The 17197-nt window shown below is 35.8% G+C and overlaps 2 protein-coding genes across 2 annotated transcripts in view; one reads left to right on the top strand and one right to left on the bottom strand.

The window, feature by feature from the left end:
- The window catches only part of LOC137966443 (uncharacterized), a 32459-nt gene extending 24530 nt beyond the window's left edge, over nucleotides 1-7929 (bottom strand). The window contains exons 1-5 of the mRNA XM_068813054.1: nucleotides 7907-7929; nucleotides 6786-6898; nucleotides 4096-4171; nucleotides 3878-4020; nucleotides 3522-3608 (exon numbers count right to left, since the gene is read on the bottom strand). Of these exons, the coding sequence (XP_068669155.1) occupies nucleotides 3522-3608; nucleotides 3878-4020; nucleotides 4096-4171; nucleotides 6786-6898; nucleotides 7907-7924 (437 nt within the window). The 5' untranslated portion in view covers nucleotides 7925-7929. The remainder of the gene's footprint in view (nucleotides 1-3521; nucleotides 3609-3877; nucleotides 4021-4095; nucleotides 4172-6785; nucleotides 6899-7906) is intronic.
- A 4140-nt stretch (nucleotides 7930-12069) lies between these two features.
- Nucleotides 12070-12603, top strand: LOC137965088 (uncharacterized). The gene is made up of 2 exons (XM_068811490.1): nucleotides 12070-12154; nucleotides 12237-12603. Exons 1-2 carry the CDS (start codon nucleotides 12091-12093, stop codon nucleotides 12539-12541), a joined length of 369 nt encoding a protein of 122 aa, XP_068667591.1. The 5' UTR covers nucleotides 12070-12090; the 3' UTR covers nucleotides 12542-12603.
- The last annotated feature ends 4594 nt before the right edge of the window (nucleotides 12604-17197 follow it).

The following is a 17197-nucleotide window of genomic DNA, read 5'->3' as shown; positions in this document are numbered from 1 at the left end:
CCCTTTCTATATTAAATATTCACTTTACAATAACATTAAACTACATTAATGTCTCTCTACACATAAAGCCTTAGAACTCTCTAAACACAACTCAGAATAAAATGAAAATTGAACCATAAAACTCTAACATGAAGACCAACTCACTACTATACTATGAAGGACATACAACCATAGTAATTGACCAAAATACCACTATTCGTGTATTTCAACAATTTGTTTAGGCATGAAGAAAGTACAATATTTTTCCCTTTTACAATTTTTGGTGAGTGGAAATAGCCCACATTGATAACATTTAAGAAGTGTTATTAGGTTATAAGGTTAAGTAATAGGTTTCTTAAGTGGTTACTCATTTTATTGCGGGGCGCCTCACTCATCTCAAATCTTGTTTGGCAGGACTGCCAAACTATTTACTATCCTTTATACACTGTCCAGCCTCCGTTTGCTACAGGATTGACACCATCCGTCGGTGTTTTCTCTTAAGAGAATCAGAGGACACCTTCAGATATCATTTGGTAAGTTGGAAGGCTATTTGCATGCCCCGCAATCGGGGTAGTTTAGGCATCCGGCCTACGAAGGAGATGAACAATGCCCTTATGCTCAAATGGATCTGGAACTTCAACGTCAAGCATAACAGCCTATGGAGAGATATGGCCAAGTTCTAACTTCAATTTTCGGGTGCCTGGTGGAGGGAGGGTGGCATCACTCGCCTCCTATCCCCGATATGAAAATCAATTCAAAAGCTCCTCCCAGTATTCAGAGATGCAACTTCTTTTCATATAGGCAATGGACAAACCCTCCTCTTTTGGTCAGATGAATGGTGCAGGCCCCGCCCCCTCTCCGAGGATTTCCGAGGCTCTCTAGGGTACCGAGGGATCTCTCCTGCTCAGTGGCAGATTCTTGGAGAGATCGCTCATGGAGTTTCACATTTCGCCGGAGATTAAATGATGAGGACACTTCGGCTTTTTGCTCTCTCCTCTCCAAACTCGGCAGCACTATCCGTGAGCATGCAGTTGATAAAATGGCATGGAAGCCTAGTATTAATGGTCAATTCACAATTGCATCCGCCTGCTCTTATATCAGAAAGCAAGATTACAGTATGCATGAGCACAAGGCAAACTTGGAAGCTCTCAGTGCCTAGTAATTTTTTGTGTGGACGGCCATCAGGGAACAAATCCTCACCTCTGACAACCTCCATAGCAGAGGCTACACAGCCCCCGATCGTACTTGTCCCCTCTGTGGTGTGTGCGACGAGATAGTCCAGCATGTTCTATTACATAGTGATTTTTCTTAGCAAGTCTGGATGAAGATCTTTTTGAAGATTGGACTCCAAATGGGGTTACATCAAGACCTCTTTGACACCTATGAGATGGTTATAGGGATCCGCCTTCCTAGGTTGGGTAAGTTAATTCTCTTGGCATGCCTTGTGCATGTCCCATGAAGCCTATGGCTCGAGCATAATAATCGGAGATTCAACTCCAAGGCTAGTACCACGGAAAGCACAACTTCTCATGCAATGGGCCTCATCTCGAGTTGGTTACATACCAGGAAGGAGTTTGCCTCTCTATCGGGTGTTTCCATTCAGGAAAGTTGGGGTTTGATCGCGCATATGGCGGGTCCTTGTAAGACTCTGGTTATGGCCACCTGGGATCCTCCCCCTTGCGACTGCATCAAACTCAATTTTGATGGCAGTGCTTTAGGTTGTCCTGGGCCGACTGGAGCAGGTGGTGTTTTCAGAGACAATAGTGGAGACCCTATTCTATCCTATGCAGAACCGGTGGGCATTGCTGATTCAAATACTGCTGAAGTGAGAACTCTTCTATTCGGCTTCCAAATCTTCAAAGAGCGTCTCCATGGCAAGTTTGTGTATTAAAGGAGATTAAAAGGCTGTCATCAGCTGTGTTCAAAAGATAGCTCCCCCCCTTGGCGCCACTGGCCTATCACTGATTGTATTGCTGACATTGTGTCATCCATTCATTGTAATTGGAACCTCATTCCTAGATCAGCCAATTCTTTGGCTGATAAATTGGCAAAATTCAGAACCTCCCAACAATCTCTCATTGTTTGAGAAGGCTTCCCCCCCCCCCCCCCCCCCCCTCCCTTGTAATTTGCTCGTTTGAGCTACTCTTAATAAAATTCAGCATCATTTCAACAAAAAATAAAAGTGGCTACTCATTTTAAGATGAAACTAAGCTTAATAAAAATTATGGTATCAAAGTAGGATGTTTGCTTGGGCCAGGGCTCAATTTTTGCTCCATTATGAGTTTTTGTCGACGTCTCGAGCCCATTATGTGTAAGTCTAGACATAAGAGGCAGTGTTGTATTGAAATAATCTTACATTGATAAGAGTTAACGAGTGCTATTGGGTTATAATAATGAGCAATAGTGAGACGGAGGATGAAGCCATGGTGTGGCCAAACACCAAGGTGGAAGACTGTGCAAGTCCAGTGCACAGCAATAGAAGCAATGGCCAAGGCCAAGTACAATGGCACGGCCCAGAGGAGCGCACACATATGGCTGGCCCGGCATCAACTTCAGCTAAAGAAGACACACTTGAGCTTGCCAAACGGATGGCCAAGCAACAAGGTGCACAACAACCCCAACAGACAGCTCAAACACAAGGCAGCACGCCAGCAGACACTTTTGGCGGGGCGAAATGGGGTTGGACGCAACCAGGAATCCTAGCGGGGCGAAATGGGGTTTCCTCAGGACGCCAGGCGCGCGCGCGCGCGCGGCAGGACTCCAGGCGCAGGCGCCCGCGCGCGTGCAGGCGCCCCGCGCGAAATGGGGTTTCCTGGCGACCAGGTCGCCAGGCGCCCTGGTCTGGCGGGCGCCAGCCTGACCAGGGCGCCCCTTGACGCCAGAAACCGAATTTTTGGGATCTGACCGGTTTTTGAGCGTTTTTAGAGATTTCAAAAGGCCTAGGGAGAGACTATAAATAGAGAGGCCTCTCCCATTGTAAAAGGGTCGAAAAATCCTTAGCCTTCTTTACTCTTTTGGTGTATAGAGAGAGTTTTTAGCCTTGGCCTTCAAGAGTGTTTGGCCACCCTTTGTAATCTTGTATTCTCAATACAAAGTAGGCTTTTCTCTTCTATACCTTGGTGTTTTCGTTGTCCCATTTGTCTTGCAACTTCTTGTGTGAAGTATTGGTTGGAGGATCCGAGGCTCAAGGAGGCTGACTAGTTCTTCGGAAGAGCTAGGCCGCACGGGGTAGATATTCCGCTTGGCTAGACGGACCTAGCCCAAATCTAACCGCGTGACAAATAGGCTGAAATGAAATCGGGTTCAATCTAACAAGGGTACCAAAGCAGGATATCTACTTGGGGACTAAAACCTAGTTTGTGCTCTGTTATGAGTTTGTCGTCTGTTGTCCATGTTTCAGGACTATTATGTGTAAGTGTGGACGTAAGGAGTGTTAAGTGAGAATAGCCCCACATTGATAAGTGCTAAATAGTAGTATTAGTTTATAAGGTTGAGCAATAGGCTGAAGTAAAGGAACTTGATAAAGAATTGAAGTGTCCGACCTGAAATCATGTCCCCATTCCGATATACAGTGCGCTTCATCAACAGCCACTAAGCTGATTCCCACCTTTTGCAAGTTCAACCAAAACCTGAAACACTAAAATTGCTCATATACCTCATAAGCAACAAAACCCATAAGAAAAAGGACAACAAAAAAAAGGAAAAAAAGAACGAAAGAAGAAGAAAAATAAAAATCAATCCAACATATCTTCCCACTGAACTCAAAAAGACAAATAAAATCACTATCCAATTCTAAACATAAGCAGATTTCCAAGAATTTCTCCCTCCATAAAGTTCCGACTTTCAGATATAAAAATAGAAATGAAACAGTGTAAAGTAGAAAATTTTAGCATCTTACTTTGGAGAGACTGAAGACGCTTTTTCTGGAGTCATGTACAATATATTAAAATGACCGCACTCTGCACTAGTTAACACAGTTTGATCCATCTGAGTTGTTCCAAGATATTCAGCTTTAATGCCTCTTTGTTTCAAACTCATTACCTGTAATTGTACTAAATAAGTCCAATGAAAACTTCGTTAGTAAATTAAACCATCTAGAATTGACCGTGGGAGCACCTGATCTTGCATCAGAGACAAAAGAGGACTTATGACAATAGCTGTTTTCCCAGTGATCAAGGGGGGGATTTGATAACTGCAGCATATAAGAGATAAAAGCAAATAAAGAATAAATAAATTGATTTCTGATTAGCAATAGAAGTTCATGAACTTGACTAATAGCTCCAAACCAGTGACAAAATAGGCATTATACTTTAAGAGGTCATCATATGTTTAATGGATTATGAAGTCATTAAAAAATAATAGAGAAGCAAAAACATTTCTCAATAGGTTGCTACAAGGGGACAGGTTTGGAATAAAAACCCTCTAAACATAACATAGAAGGAGAGAAAATTCTCATTTGGCACAACATAGTTCATGATTTTTTTAAACATTGAAGCCCCTTACCCTGGTGAGACTTGGACCCACGACCTCACACTAGAAAACCAATATGAAGCCATCTAACCAAATCAGATCCACCCATTCTCTCTGGATGGTACATAAACTTCACCCAAATCAGCCATAGAATAAGAATATAGAGTCACTAAAATAATCAGTTTCAATACCCAAACACCTTTGCAAATTCCAATGATGTGGGCCCCACTTCATAAAAATTATGGTTAGGGCAGGAATGAGATGTGCACAAGTAGTATGTCCTCGAATCAATACCATATAGCAATTAGGTAGAAAAACTTCAAAAAATAGACCTCAATTAGGGTTGACGTCAACATAAGGACTGATGATGTAGGCACCGGTCTAGGGATAGTTAACGAGCATCCCAAGATCAATCAAAAAGAAACCTTTTTAGGGCAATTAAAGCATGGATAATCCTTCAAAGGAGATAGAACCAGTAACCCTAGGATTATGCAGAAGAAAAAGAAGAAAAATTGAATTTCTACCAACCAATCATCGAGGAGATTTGAAAAACCCTGCTCTTGCGAAGTTGTCCAGATAAAAGAAGGGGTTTTACTGGCTAAGATGCACTCCCGACAACAATCACTGCTCTCATACCACGTAAAAAGTGTGCAACTAAGAGAAAGAGAGAGAGAGAAGAGGAGAGAGAAAAAGGGAGAAGAGAAAATAAGGAAGAAGCTCTGAATGAGCTGCAGTGGGGTCGTCTGCACAACCACCAATGCTATGTATTATGTTTTAGATGACAAATTACAAAAATGTCCCTCTTTACATAAAAATCGCTTATTCCCTTACTACTCGTCCTATGAATATAAAAATTTGTACTTAGACTAAATCAAACATATTGAACAAGATAGTACCACAATATAAAATATTCAATCATATAAAATGATCAAAATACCCTTGAGCTAATTTTCTCACAAAAGGTTTGAATCACTGACTTCCCTTCAGGTCTCTACAAATCGTCCCACAATACTAAGGCCTCAAAATATATCTTTTCTTTTTTTTTCTTTTCTTTTCCTTCAATTTGTGCAAGAAAATTAAACAGATTATACCATGCACAAAACCACAAAGGTCAATGAGGTAGATTAAAGGCTCAAAACGTGGTGGAAAGTATTAATTGGTAGAAAGTCCATATACCTATAGTAATGTGTTCACATCTCAGGTTAGTTGCCCAAAAGTGAGAGTGCACTATAGAGTGAGAAAATAGCCTCATATTGGTTTAAACTTTAAAATATTATATTGTCGTTAGTAGGAAAAGACTTCCTAACTTCGGCAAGTCATTTTGGGAGGAAACAGACCCAATTTTAAGACTTTGCACTGGCTATACCAAGTTCAAGAGTTTCATTGAAAAATTACACAAAAAATAAAATCCAATCAACACATGGAACACTTAAATGATGAAATAAACTAGGCACTGCAAACACAAAGTTCAATAGATTTTCATAATACATAGGGAATTACCAACAGTGAGTTCACTATTTCCCCAAAAGAAAACATAAAATGATGATCCTACTTGCCATGTTGGAGTTCCAGTCTGACATGGCCATTGACTGGTATGAAGTTCGAAAATATGAGTTTTAAAAATGATTAACTCCCTTCACATCTTACTTGAATTTTAATAAAAATGCACTTTTTTATCAAAAAATAAATAATTTCTTTCTAAAATAAACCTTTAAAACAATGATTGGCATAAACAGAGGAGCCATCCATTCGTATCAAGGAGAGAGCCCATAAAATTAGATGATTAATTGATAAATAAATTAGTTAATTGATACACAAACCTTTTTACATTTTCCTAAATGACAATTGAAAAAACAGAAAGACCTCCACTGGTGCATCAGGTTTCAGTAAAGTAAAAAATACCAAAGCTTCAAAAGGTAGAGTTCCTTGCTTTGCTGTTTGCAGCTCCGAGTGCCATAAATAATTTAAAAGAGAGAAGTAAGAAGCTCTCCATTCATGTCTATGTCAGTTGAAGTAAAAAGGAAGTTATGCAATACTCTTTACTTCCTTTAAAAAAAAATTAAAAATACTCTTCAGTAGTAGGGACCACATTTATCAGTAAAATTAAAAAAAAAAAGCTCAAATGAAAGAGAGGTAGTAACTCAACTCTCAAAAGCTAACAAAGATAGCTAATTCCATGTAACGATCTTGTCAGGACATGTGACTCAAAATAAAAAATCAATGGCTTTTATCCAAGCAAGAACTTTTTCCCTAGATGTGCTTATAGAAAGAATAACAACTGCCTGTCATTAAATTATGCTAAAATTACTCAAAAAGAAACAAAAAAAAGTACTTACCACAAAGACTTGCCACTTCCAGTAGCCATAACTACCAATGAGTCTCTTCCTCTCAAGATTTTCAGGATGATATTTTCTTGAGATGGTCGGAAGGATGAATACCCAAAGAATTTCTGAAGAACACAACAAAAATTCAGGTCGATTTCCAACTCAATACTTCTCTTAGTGTTCTAAGCCATTCGACCATAAAGCTATATCGGCCTATCTAGAGCAAACACCCTTTTTACAACATGTTAACCAGGTAGTATCCAATAATATCAATTGCATAAGTAGATATTGGAACTTTTGGAGGAAATTCTAATGTTGACGAACCATTAGCATTTCTAGACTTGGTGCAACTTAAATATGTCAATTAAAAAATATGAGTCGTAAGCAAAGGTGAAGACTTCTCTACAGAAACATTTAAAAAACAGAGACGGAGAATAGAGAAGCACCGGACGAATTTCCAAGCAGCGTCAAGACATCAGAAAGGACATTTCAGAGCATAATCAAAGCAGTTGTCCCTCAACTTACCATTGCTATGATGAATTCAAAATAAGCCTACTGTGAAGAATATCAACATAAAAGGAAGAAATAACAGAATGATGAATGATGATATGGGAAGTTTGAAAAATACTGGCTATCGTAGTCACTCTGAGGGAGGAAAATGTGTGTGGTTCAAACGTTTAGGCGCCAAAGACACTGTCGTGTTTCTTTTCCTTTTGCCAAACCGTAGATGGTATTAAAATGATCATGATGATGCATGATAGATGAGAAAACTTTTAAGAAACATTGAACTTGAAAAGCATTCATCGCAATACGACCTGAAAATTTTAACTCTTGCAGCAGCGTATTGAGAAATATTGAACCCTGACATGGGGAGAAAAGAGAAGCGTCGATTTCAACTAACAAAAAAAAAAAAACATTTCTTCAACAATAATGTTATGGTGATCGCAATAAACTTGGATAAGATGAATACATGAACAGAAGATGAATGAAAAACCTCACAAATTTTCTTTCGGAATTTACAAAGATTGAATTAAAAAGTGGGTTTTACTATAAACAAATACATGAACGACAATAAATCAAGTAGAAAATTGAGCAAAAAACAGAATTTTCTGACTGTCAGCATATCTTCTGACCTTGAGAGTCTCCTTCATTTTAATGTTTTCCATCGCTTCAACAGACACAATCAGGTTTCGGCAATCCGGAGTTCGCAGACGGTGAAGTTTATGCACAATTTCCCGCGCTTTTTCTTTTTGACAATGGCCATTGGCAAATTCAGAACAGGTGATATGACAGGGTGTTACCGTGAGACGCTCGTGAGAGCCTTTGTCGTTCTTGCCTGGGCCACCCTCCTCTTTCTCTCTCTTTGTACCTTTGCAAATAAGGATGGAATAGGGACCCTCGTCCATAATTTTGGGGTTTAAGGATTATGTTATAATTAAGTGTACTGTAAGGGTTTAGGGATTTTCTTGTTTTTTATGTTTTTCTCATGTTGGGGCACTAACAATAGAAATTGTTTTCCAGTGTACATGAAGTCGTCAATACTAAAACCAAGTACGAAGATGATTTTCATGTACATAACTGGACATGAACTTGATCTTCAAAATTCTATTTGGGGGACTAACCCCTCCTTTAGGTTAAAGGGAAGATAAAGGCCCCTCTCATTGCTTGTAGATTTGAAATGTGTGACCCCTCCTAGTCATTTTGTTCATAATGAAGAGGCTAGGGACTCTTTATCTTGTTAACATGCAAAAGAGTACTATCTTGCATGTATACAATCAATCCCTCTCTTCCTTCATGTCATTTTGACGTCATCCGATTTAATTGTGGATTTTTTTTTCGATTCAACTGGTTGACTCGTACTCAACCAATCAACTGGGTTAATGGATAAGTCAAGCCTAATAACATTACCAAAAAATTAAATTATGAACATTTTTAAATAAAATAATAATAATAATATAATTAAAGTAGTCCCCCCCCCCCCTCCATAACTCTCTCCTCCTAAAAAACAAAAAGCTATATTTCTAAGGGAAAACTAGAGAGAAATAGGAGAATTTGGGCGCCCCCCTCCCTCCGATTTTGTTGTCTATGATTTAATTCTTCATATCGTAGTCTGCTCCAGGCAATGCTAAATTCACACAAAAGTTCGATTATCTACAACTAAAACCAATTTTAAGTAACAATTATAGTAAAATAAATTGATTTTCCAGTGATAAAGAAGTGATTGAGTTTGAACTCTAAACAAATGCCCAAAAAAATAACATAAGTTTTTTAATTACTTCACATATTAATGTTTCCTAAATATTTGGATTAAAAAATTTACATGTCTTCAAATGGTTTAGAAGTAATCCCCGAATTATGAGAAAAAAGTCGGCCAAAGGTTATATTTGTATTCTAAAATCTAAAAATTGTTAAGAGATTATCTGTGATATACGAAAGTGACGAAAGAAGTCGGTTTCAGGGGTATTTTCGTAATTATTACAAAATAATGAAAGGGCAAATTGTTAGATATTTTGTAATTTTATATGTCATAAGGATATTTTTATCCTTTTATATTTAGTTAAGTACTAATTAAAAAAACTAAGTTAGAAAGTGCCAATCTATTTTTTAAATATAAAATTATTTAAATAATCTTTTTAATTGTAGAGCTAAAAGAATAATTAGAAATAATGTTATTAAAAATAAATAAATTATAATTTATATAATAATAATATAAGAATGATTAAAAGTAGAATTGTTAGAGAAATTAACTAGTCTATATGAATCGATCTCCTATTTGGTTCAAAAGTTAAAGACTCGAGGGACCATATTAATTTTCATAATCTTACTCTAAAACTATGATAACTTGACCTAATTGGGTTGGTCAGTCTCACCTCGTTTTAAATTACACAAAAGAAGACAAGAACCCTACGAGGAGAAGGTGATACCCCCATCCCCGCTTTAGAAGAAAAAGGAAGAAGGTCACATTCTTTTCTTTTTTCGACAAAGTCGTTAAAAAAAAGAGGCGAAGAACACCATCCCACTTTTTTTAGGCATACAAGAGATCAAAGAAGTACCGACATATATTAATCAAGTGAGCTTTGAAATAAAAAAAGTTGACTAATCTCTCCAAACACCAACTCTTGATCTTTAAATTTTGAAATATAAGTAGTGATAGGGAATTTCAACATTATCCTTGTGCTTATCTTCACATGATAGTTGTCTTCAAATTATATGGCATGCAACAGCTTAGCTCAACACTTAGAAGCTTCTTTAGGGTTTAGGGTAAACCATGCACAACACCCAACCCATATCACATCACCCGGAACGAATTGAGAGAGAGACAACTTCCTTCTCTTGTCTTCTCCTCTTCCCCACCGTCGCCTTCATTTTCACATATCAGAACCAGACGATTCCTGCCCCAGCCTTGTTCTTTTCTGATCGTAATCAAACAGCCACAGTTTCTGTATGGCTGCAGCTGGATTTCTACGTGGTGACCTGCTTCTTCTAATCCACTATCACTACACTACAAAAGGAAAAGATGATGGAATCTGCAAAAGCTAGATAATGGAAACTGGCTTGTGAAACTCCCTTTGTCTTTCAACAAAGTTGCCTTATTGTCCTCCACCAAAAAGCTGATGTAGCTTGAATTCCTGATTTCTACTTTTCTTCTTTTCCAAAGCATGGCAAGAGAACGAAATATGAGTAGTTCATCTTATTTCATTGAAACTGTTAAAAAAAAAAAAAAAAGGAAAGTGATTCTAAGGTTTCATGGGAGTCAAAGTCTAAAACACCCGATTCGATATCAGGGTGTAAACGGGTAATAGTCGGAACGGGTAAGAGAGCCATTTTAAGTAGTAGGTGTAGACTTATTCAGTTATCTATTTTGTTTAGAACGGATAATGGGCGTTTCATAACGTATTTGTTTCATCTGATTATTTGTGGATAGTAGGAAACGGGAAAAGTAAAAAACAAAATATTATAAGTCATCAAAATATAAAGTAATTTTAAAATTATATAAAAATATAAAAATTGACTAAAATTATATTTACGAAATATATTAGCTAAGTGTATAATATAATAAACTCATTAACCAACTTTAAATTAGAAAAAAGTCACCATATTTTGGTATTTTAATGAAAATATCATATTACTCACAACTCAAGACCTTGTTATAAACTCTCCATGCAACTATCGAGCCAAAGGCCTAGGTCACATAGGTACTCTAATCTTAAGAGATATTAAATATGTGTAACTCAAAATATATGTAATTTTTTAATTTTTTTTAATTTTATACTAACTTTGATTAACTCTTGCAGATATTCACATGTCTTGTGCATAACATGGACCACCGAAAAAAACATCGAAACAACAAATATGTTGTTTGTATGAATCTAGGCACCCATAAATGTTGCTCACTTGTCAACATTGACACATGAAGTAGTGGTATCAGTGGCACTTTAACATGTGCCACTGATAATAGTTATGTATGGCTAGGACGAGTGCTAGCTCTTAATGGTGCTTGGAATAGTACTATAGGTTGTTTGCACTTACATAGAATATTTGAGCTTTGCTCTTATTCTTTTGGCTTTTTAGGTATAACATACATGTGATGTACTAAGAACAACTTGCATATTGTTGTCTCGTTTACATAGTTATCGACTCTAGAAGGGAGTATGTTACAAATTATAAAAGTAAAAAATTAAATATAAAAAATTAATGGCATTTTTGTTATTTCCTTGAATCGGATAACATTTATATATATATGGAGGGTTGATCCAATACGAAAAACTATTTGGTGTTAAACATATGAAACGACTATCTCAACCGTCTGTTCATGATCAATGGTTATCTCAATAGTTCGAATAGCTTTCTCAGCGGTCCGATCATGTTTGGTATTTATGTATCTATGTGTCTTGGATTCATTCGTTTGAAAAAATAAATCTTTTGCGGCCACGAGTCAAAAGGCCACCTTCCTTATATAGCCCAAAAAAATTAAATATAAAAAATTAATGGCATTTTTGTTATTTCCTTGAATGGGATAACATTGATCCAATACGAAAAACTATTTGGTATTAAACATATGAAACGGCTATTTCAACCGTCTGTACGTGATCAATGGTTATCTCAACTATTCGAATGGCTTTCTCAGCGGTCCGATCATGTTAGGTATTTATGTATCTACGTGTCTTGGATTCATTCGTTTGAAAAAAGAAATCTTTTGCGGCCACGAGTCAAAAGGCCACCTTCCTTAAATAGCCCAAAAAATCAAAGCCTGTGCACTCTCTCTCTCTCACACTCTCTCTCTCTCTCACACACACACAAACACACACACACATCCATGGCCAACCTCACCATTTACAGAATCCCACTCATTCTTCTCCTCCTCCTCACTCTTCTCTGTGGTAAGTAAACCCCAAGAACTCTCCCCTTCCACACCTTTTTTTTAATAGAATTCTCGTCTAAACGATTATCGTCGACTTGCAGGCTCGCGGGCCAAAAACCAGACGTCTTCGTCGTCGTTCATCCCTCCGGCGACCGGATTCCTTCCTGTAGAGCAGACCAAATACCGGGTCATGACGATCGGAGGCAACCCAATTAGCAACCGTCGGATGCTCGCCCCTTTCCAGCTCTGCCTTCTCTGCAAGTGCTGTGCCGCCAACTCAGGCGCCTCCAACTGCTCCTCCATGCCCTGCTGCTTTGGCATCGACTGCCAACTTCCGGACAAGCCCTTCGGCGTCTGCGCTTTCGTCCCCAAGACGTGCAGCTGCAGTACCTGCGGCAGCACGTAAGCTACTCGATCACTGGAACGAGAAACAGAATATATTTTTGTCTTTTATGTATGTTTTGATATTACAAAATAAATGGTTTTGCATGATTGAGAAGAAGAAGAGTCTCGGATCAGTCTCCGTCGAGTCTCTGTTCTTGATTGGTTTTTCGTTTATGCACTATAATCAACGAAAAAAAATCAGGTTTGGAAGAAATGGGAATTGCTATCTAGAGCTGTACGTGCTTGTGATATGATGTAGTTAAAATTATCTGACGTTCTAGATAGAGAAGGAGAAGAGAGGCCAAGTCTGCAACACCAGAAAGCAGGAAAGGATGGATTTGTGAGAAAAGAAAGGATGAGAGAGAAAAAAGATGCGATCGTTAAGAGAAAGGAGACGTGCCTAGGAGGGCAAGAACGAATGGGTATCGACGATTCGATTCCTCCGTTTGCTTACAGCAATCGAATAGTCTTTTTCTTATGCGTTGGCTTTGACGTGTGTGTGTGAATTCTCCAGCGGGACCTCCCTGGTGTCTTATCTGTATATATGAGTTTGATAAAGAGAGTGAGAGATGGGTCTATAATGGAGGGAATATGAAATCATTGGAAGATGAATCAATGACATGTTATATGTTTTGTTTTGCCACGTCTTTAGATACATGATGGTCCTACCAAGAGATTGATAAGATAGTAAACCATTATCTAGGGTTTTTGAGGTTGATGAGTTGGATCATTATCTAGGCTAGTGAGACATCTATGATGTGGGCTTCAATTTTGGCTCAAATGAGTTGAACTTGATATGTTCATAATGCATTTAAGTTTTATTTTTCACAACATTAAACAAGATTATTTATGTTTAACTTCATATTTTGATTATCGAGCGTTTTTTAGGTTGATGAGATAGTAGATCATTAGTTAGGGTTATTGAGATATGTCTTAGTACGATATAGAAAATAGGGTTGTTCATCACGTTGCATTGACTATTATCTTATGTTGAGACATTAGTAATATGGGCATCAATTTTGTTTCAAATGGATTGAAATTTATATGTTCATAATGTATTTAAGTTTGATTTTTCATACTACTAAAAATATTATTTATGTTTGTTTTCATATTTTGATTATGTAGCGTTCTTGAGGTTGATGAAATAGTAGATCATTATATAGGGTTATTGAGATATGCCTAAGTATGAGATAGCAAATAAGGTCGCTCATCACGTTGCATTGACTATTGTCTCATGTTGAGATATCGATAATGTGGGCATCAGTTTTGGCTCAAATGGGTTGAAATTTATTTGTTCATAATATATTTTAAGTTTTATTTTTCAGACCATTAAAAATATTATTTATGTTCGTCTTCATATGTTTGATTATCTAGCTTTCTTGAGGTTGATGAAACAATAGATATCTAGGGTTATTGAGGCATGTCTTAGTATGAGATAGCAAATAGGGTTGTTCATCACGTTGCATTGACTATTGTCTCATGTTGAGACATCTATAATGTGGCCATCGGTTTTGGCTCGTTTGGGTTGAACTTTATGTGTTTAATTTATTTAAGTTTTATTTTTTATATCGTTAAAAAAAGTTATTTATGTTTATCTTCGTATGTTTGATTATCTAGTGTGTTTCGAGGTTGACAAAATAATAGATTATTATCTAGGGTTATTGAGACACGTCTTAGTATGAGATAGCAGGTAGGGTTGTTCATCACGTTGCGTTGACTACTATCTCATGTTGAGACATCTACAATGTGGGTATAAGTTTTGGCTCAAAATGGGTTAACTTGATATGTTTATATTGTATTCAAGTTTGATTTTTCACACCATTAAAAAAGGTTATATATGTTTGATTATCTAGTGTTTTTTGAACTCGACGAAATAGAAGATCATTATCTATTGAGACAAGTCTCAGTATGTGATAGCAAGTAGTCTCTTTCATTAGGTTGCATTGACTATGGTCTCATGTTGAGACATCTATAATGTGGGCATCAGTTTTGGTTCAAATGGGTTGAAATTTATATGTTCATAATGTGTTTAAGTTTGATTTTTCACACCATTAAAAAGATTATTTATGTTTATCTTCGTATGTTTAATTATCTAGTGTGTGTTTTTTTTTCAAGTTTGAAGAGATAGTAGATCGTTATGGTTTTGAGATAGCAAGTAGGGCGGTATCACGTTGTCTTGAATATTGTATCATGTTAAGACATCTCTAATGTGGGCGTCAATTTTGGCTAAAATGGGTTGAACTTTATGTGTTTATAATGCCTTTAAATTTGATTTTTTGCACCATTAAAAAAGGTTATTTATTTTAATCTTCATATGTTTGATTATCTAGTGTTTTTTTTAGGTTGACAAGATAGTAGATCATTATCTAGGGTTATTGAGACATGTCTTAGTTGTATGAGATGGCTAGAAACTAGACTCGTTCATCACGTTGCATTGATTATTAACTTGTGTTGAGACATGTCTAGGGGGGGGTGTTGTGCAAAACTCGGCGACCCTGCCCTTCCTAAATCCGAGTGAACCCAACTGAGTCATAGATTGACTTGGCCGTTGAGAAACCATAGTAATAAAAAAGCATCTATGTAAGCTTAGACTCTATTTTCAAATATACAATTTTTAAACAAGGGTTAGTTGCTCATATACCTTTGCTACATGGCATAAATGCTCACATAACCTTTTTTATTATTTAAATTTCTCGCTTACCTTAATAATTTAATAATATCAAATAATTAGTATTTCAATACAGTAAAAGATAAATTACCTATTAAGTAAAATAAAAAAATATGTTGTCGGTTCCACATAGTATGGGACTCACCACCAAGTGAGTTACTACCATATGGCTATTTACGGTAGTTGTTTGGCCACAAGGAAGGATCTCTCCCTTTTCTAGTGCTTAAGTAAGAAAAGGGTTTCCCTTTTCCTTTTCCTTTTCCATTTTCCCTCCCACTTATGGTAAGTAGGAGGGAGTCTCCCTCCTTGCTTGCATAGTAGTAGAGGGGGGGGGACTCCCCCTCCTACATATCATCCCTTTACTTGAATCCATCTCAATATCTTCCATTGTCACAAAGCAAAGGAAGTGATGAGGGAGCTCCCTTTTAGGTCAGGCCAACTTCCATTTAGTGGGAAGATGACTCACTATTGTAGGTGACATATTATGGTATAATTGTTTTATTTCAAGGGTATTTTAGTTTTTTAATTTATTAATATAGGTTTTTTTCCAATAACTATTATTAAAAAAATTCAATTAATTATTTTATAATGTATATTAGATTTATGAATGTATGTAGCTATTTATTTAAATAATATAAGTAGATAGATATTTGTACTAGATCTAAGAAGTATTTAAAGCAATTACGGATTACCCCTTGGAAAAGAAAATAAAAAAAAATTAATAGCTTTCCTATTTGGTTTTAGAGAAGAATAAAATGAGGCAGAACTCAAGTCCGACCGACTTCTTCGATAACTTACTTTTTATTCTTGAAAAATATATTTTAGAACATTTAATATTTAATTAATTTCTTTAATAATATTATTACCTTCATTTATAAAAAATTATAATAAAAAAATAAAATAAATTAAGATATATTTATAATATATCTGACAAGAAAAAGATGTGAAATGAGAAGAAATTAAGATTTAAGTAATTCAATTTACGTTTGGGAAAAGAAAATAAAAAGAAATAATAGTTTTCATGTTTGGTTTTAGAGAAGAAGAAAATGAGGTAGAACTCAAGTTCGACCGACTTATTCGATACCTAACTTTTTATTCTTAAAAAATGTCTCTTAGAACATTCAATATTTAATTAAATTTATAATAATATTATTACCTTCATTCATCATAAAAAATAATAAAAAAATTCTAAAATAAATTAAGATATATTTATAATATATTTGACAAGAAAAAGATGTGAAACAAGAAGAAATTAAGATTTAAGTAATTCAATTTACGTTTGGGAAAAGAAAATAAAAAGAAAGAATAGTTTTCGTGTTTGGTTTTAGAGAAGAAGAAAATGAGGCAGAACTCAAGTTCGACCGACTTATTCGATACCTAACTTTTTATTCTTAAAAAATGTCTCTTAGAACATTCAATATTTAATTAAATTTATAATAATATTATTACCTTCATTCATCACAAACAATAATAAAACAAAAATTATAAAATAAATTAAGATATATTTATAATATATTTGACAAGAAAAAGATGTGAAACAATAAGAAATTAAGATTAAAGTAATTCAATTTATGTTTGGGAAAAGAAAAAAAAAGAAATAATAGTTTTCGTGTTTGGTTTTAGAGAAGAAGAAAATGAGGCAGAACTCAAGTCCGAACAATTTCTTCGATACCTAACTTTTTATTCTTAAAAAATGTCTTTTAGAACATTCAATATCTCATTAAATTTATAATAATAATATTATCTTCATTCATCATAAACAATAATAAAACAAAAATATAAAATAAATTACGATATATTTATAATATATCTGACAAGAAAAAGATGTGAAATGAGAAGAAATTAAGATTCAAGTAATTCAATTTACGTTTGGGAAAAGAAAATAAAAAGAAATAATAGTTTTAGTGTTTGGTTTTAGAGAAGAAGAAAAAGAGGCAGAACTCAAGTCCAAACCGACTTCTTCGATACCTAACTTTATACTTTTTAAAAAATATCTTTTAGAATTTCAAA

Source organism: Aristolochia californica, unplaced genomic scaffold (genome assembly GCF_029961685.1).
Source record: "Aristolochia californica isolate CCGP_79_NKW_82.1479 unplaced genomic scaffold, dmAriCali1.0.hap1 SCAF_5, whole genome shotgun sequence".
Lineage (NCBI taxonomy): Eukaryota > Viridiplantae > Streptophyta > Magnoliopsida > Piperales > Aristolochiaceae > Aristolochia > Aristolochia californica.
The sequence above is the reverse complement of the archived record's forward strand: the minus strand, read 5'-3'. Positions and strand labels throughout refer to the sequence as shown.

Bases quoted from the DNA above. Each gene is read 5' to 3' on its own strand.
- LOC137965088 (XM_068811490.1), top strand. From the start codon at position 12,091: ATGGCCAACCTCACCATTTACAGAATCCCACTCATTCTTCTCCTCCTC. The intron at 12,155-12,236 runs GTAAGTAAACCC...GTCGACTTGCAG, and splicing joins CCTCCTCACTCTTCTCTGTG to GCTCGCGGGCCAAAAACCAG.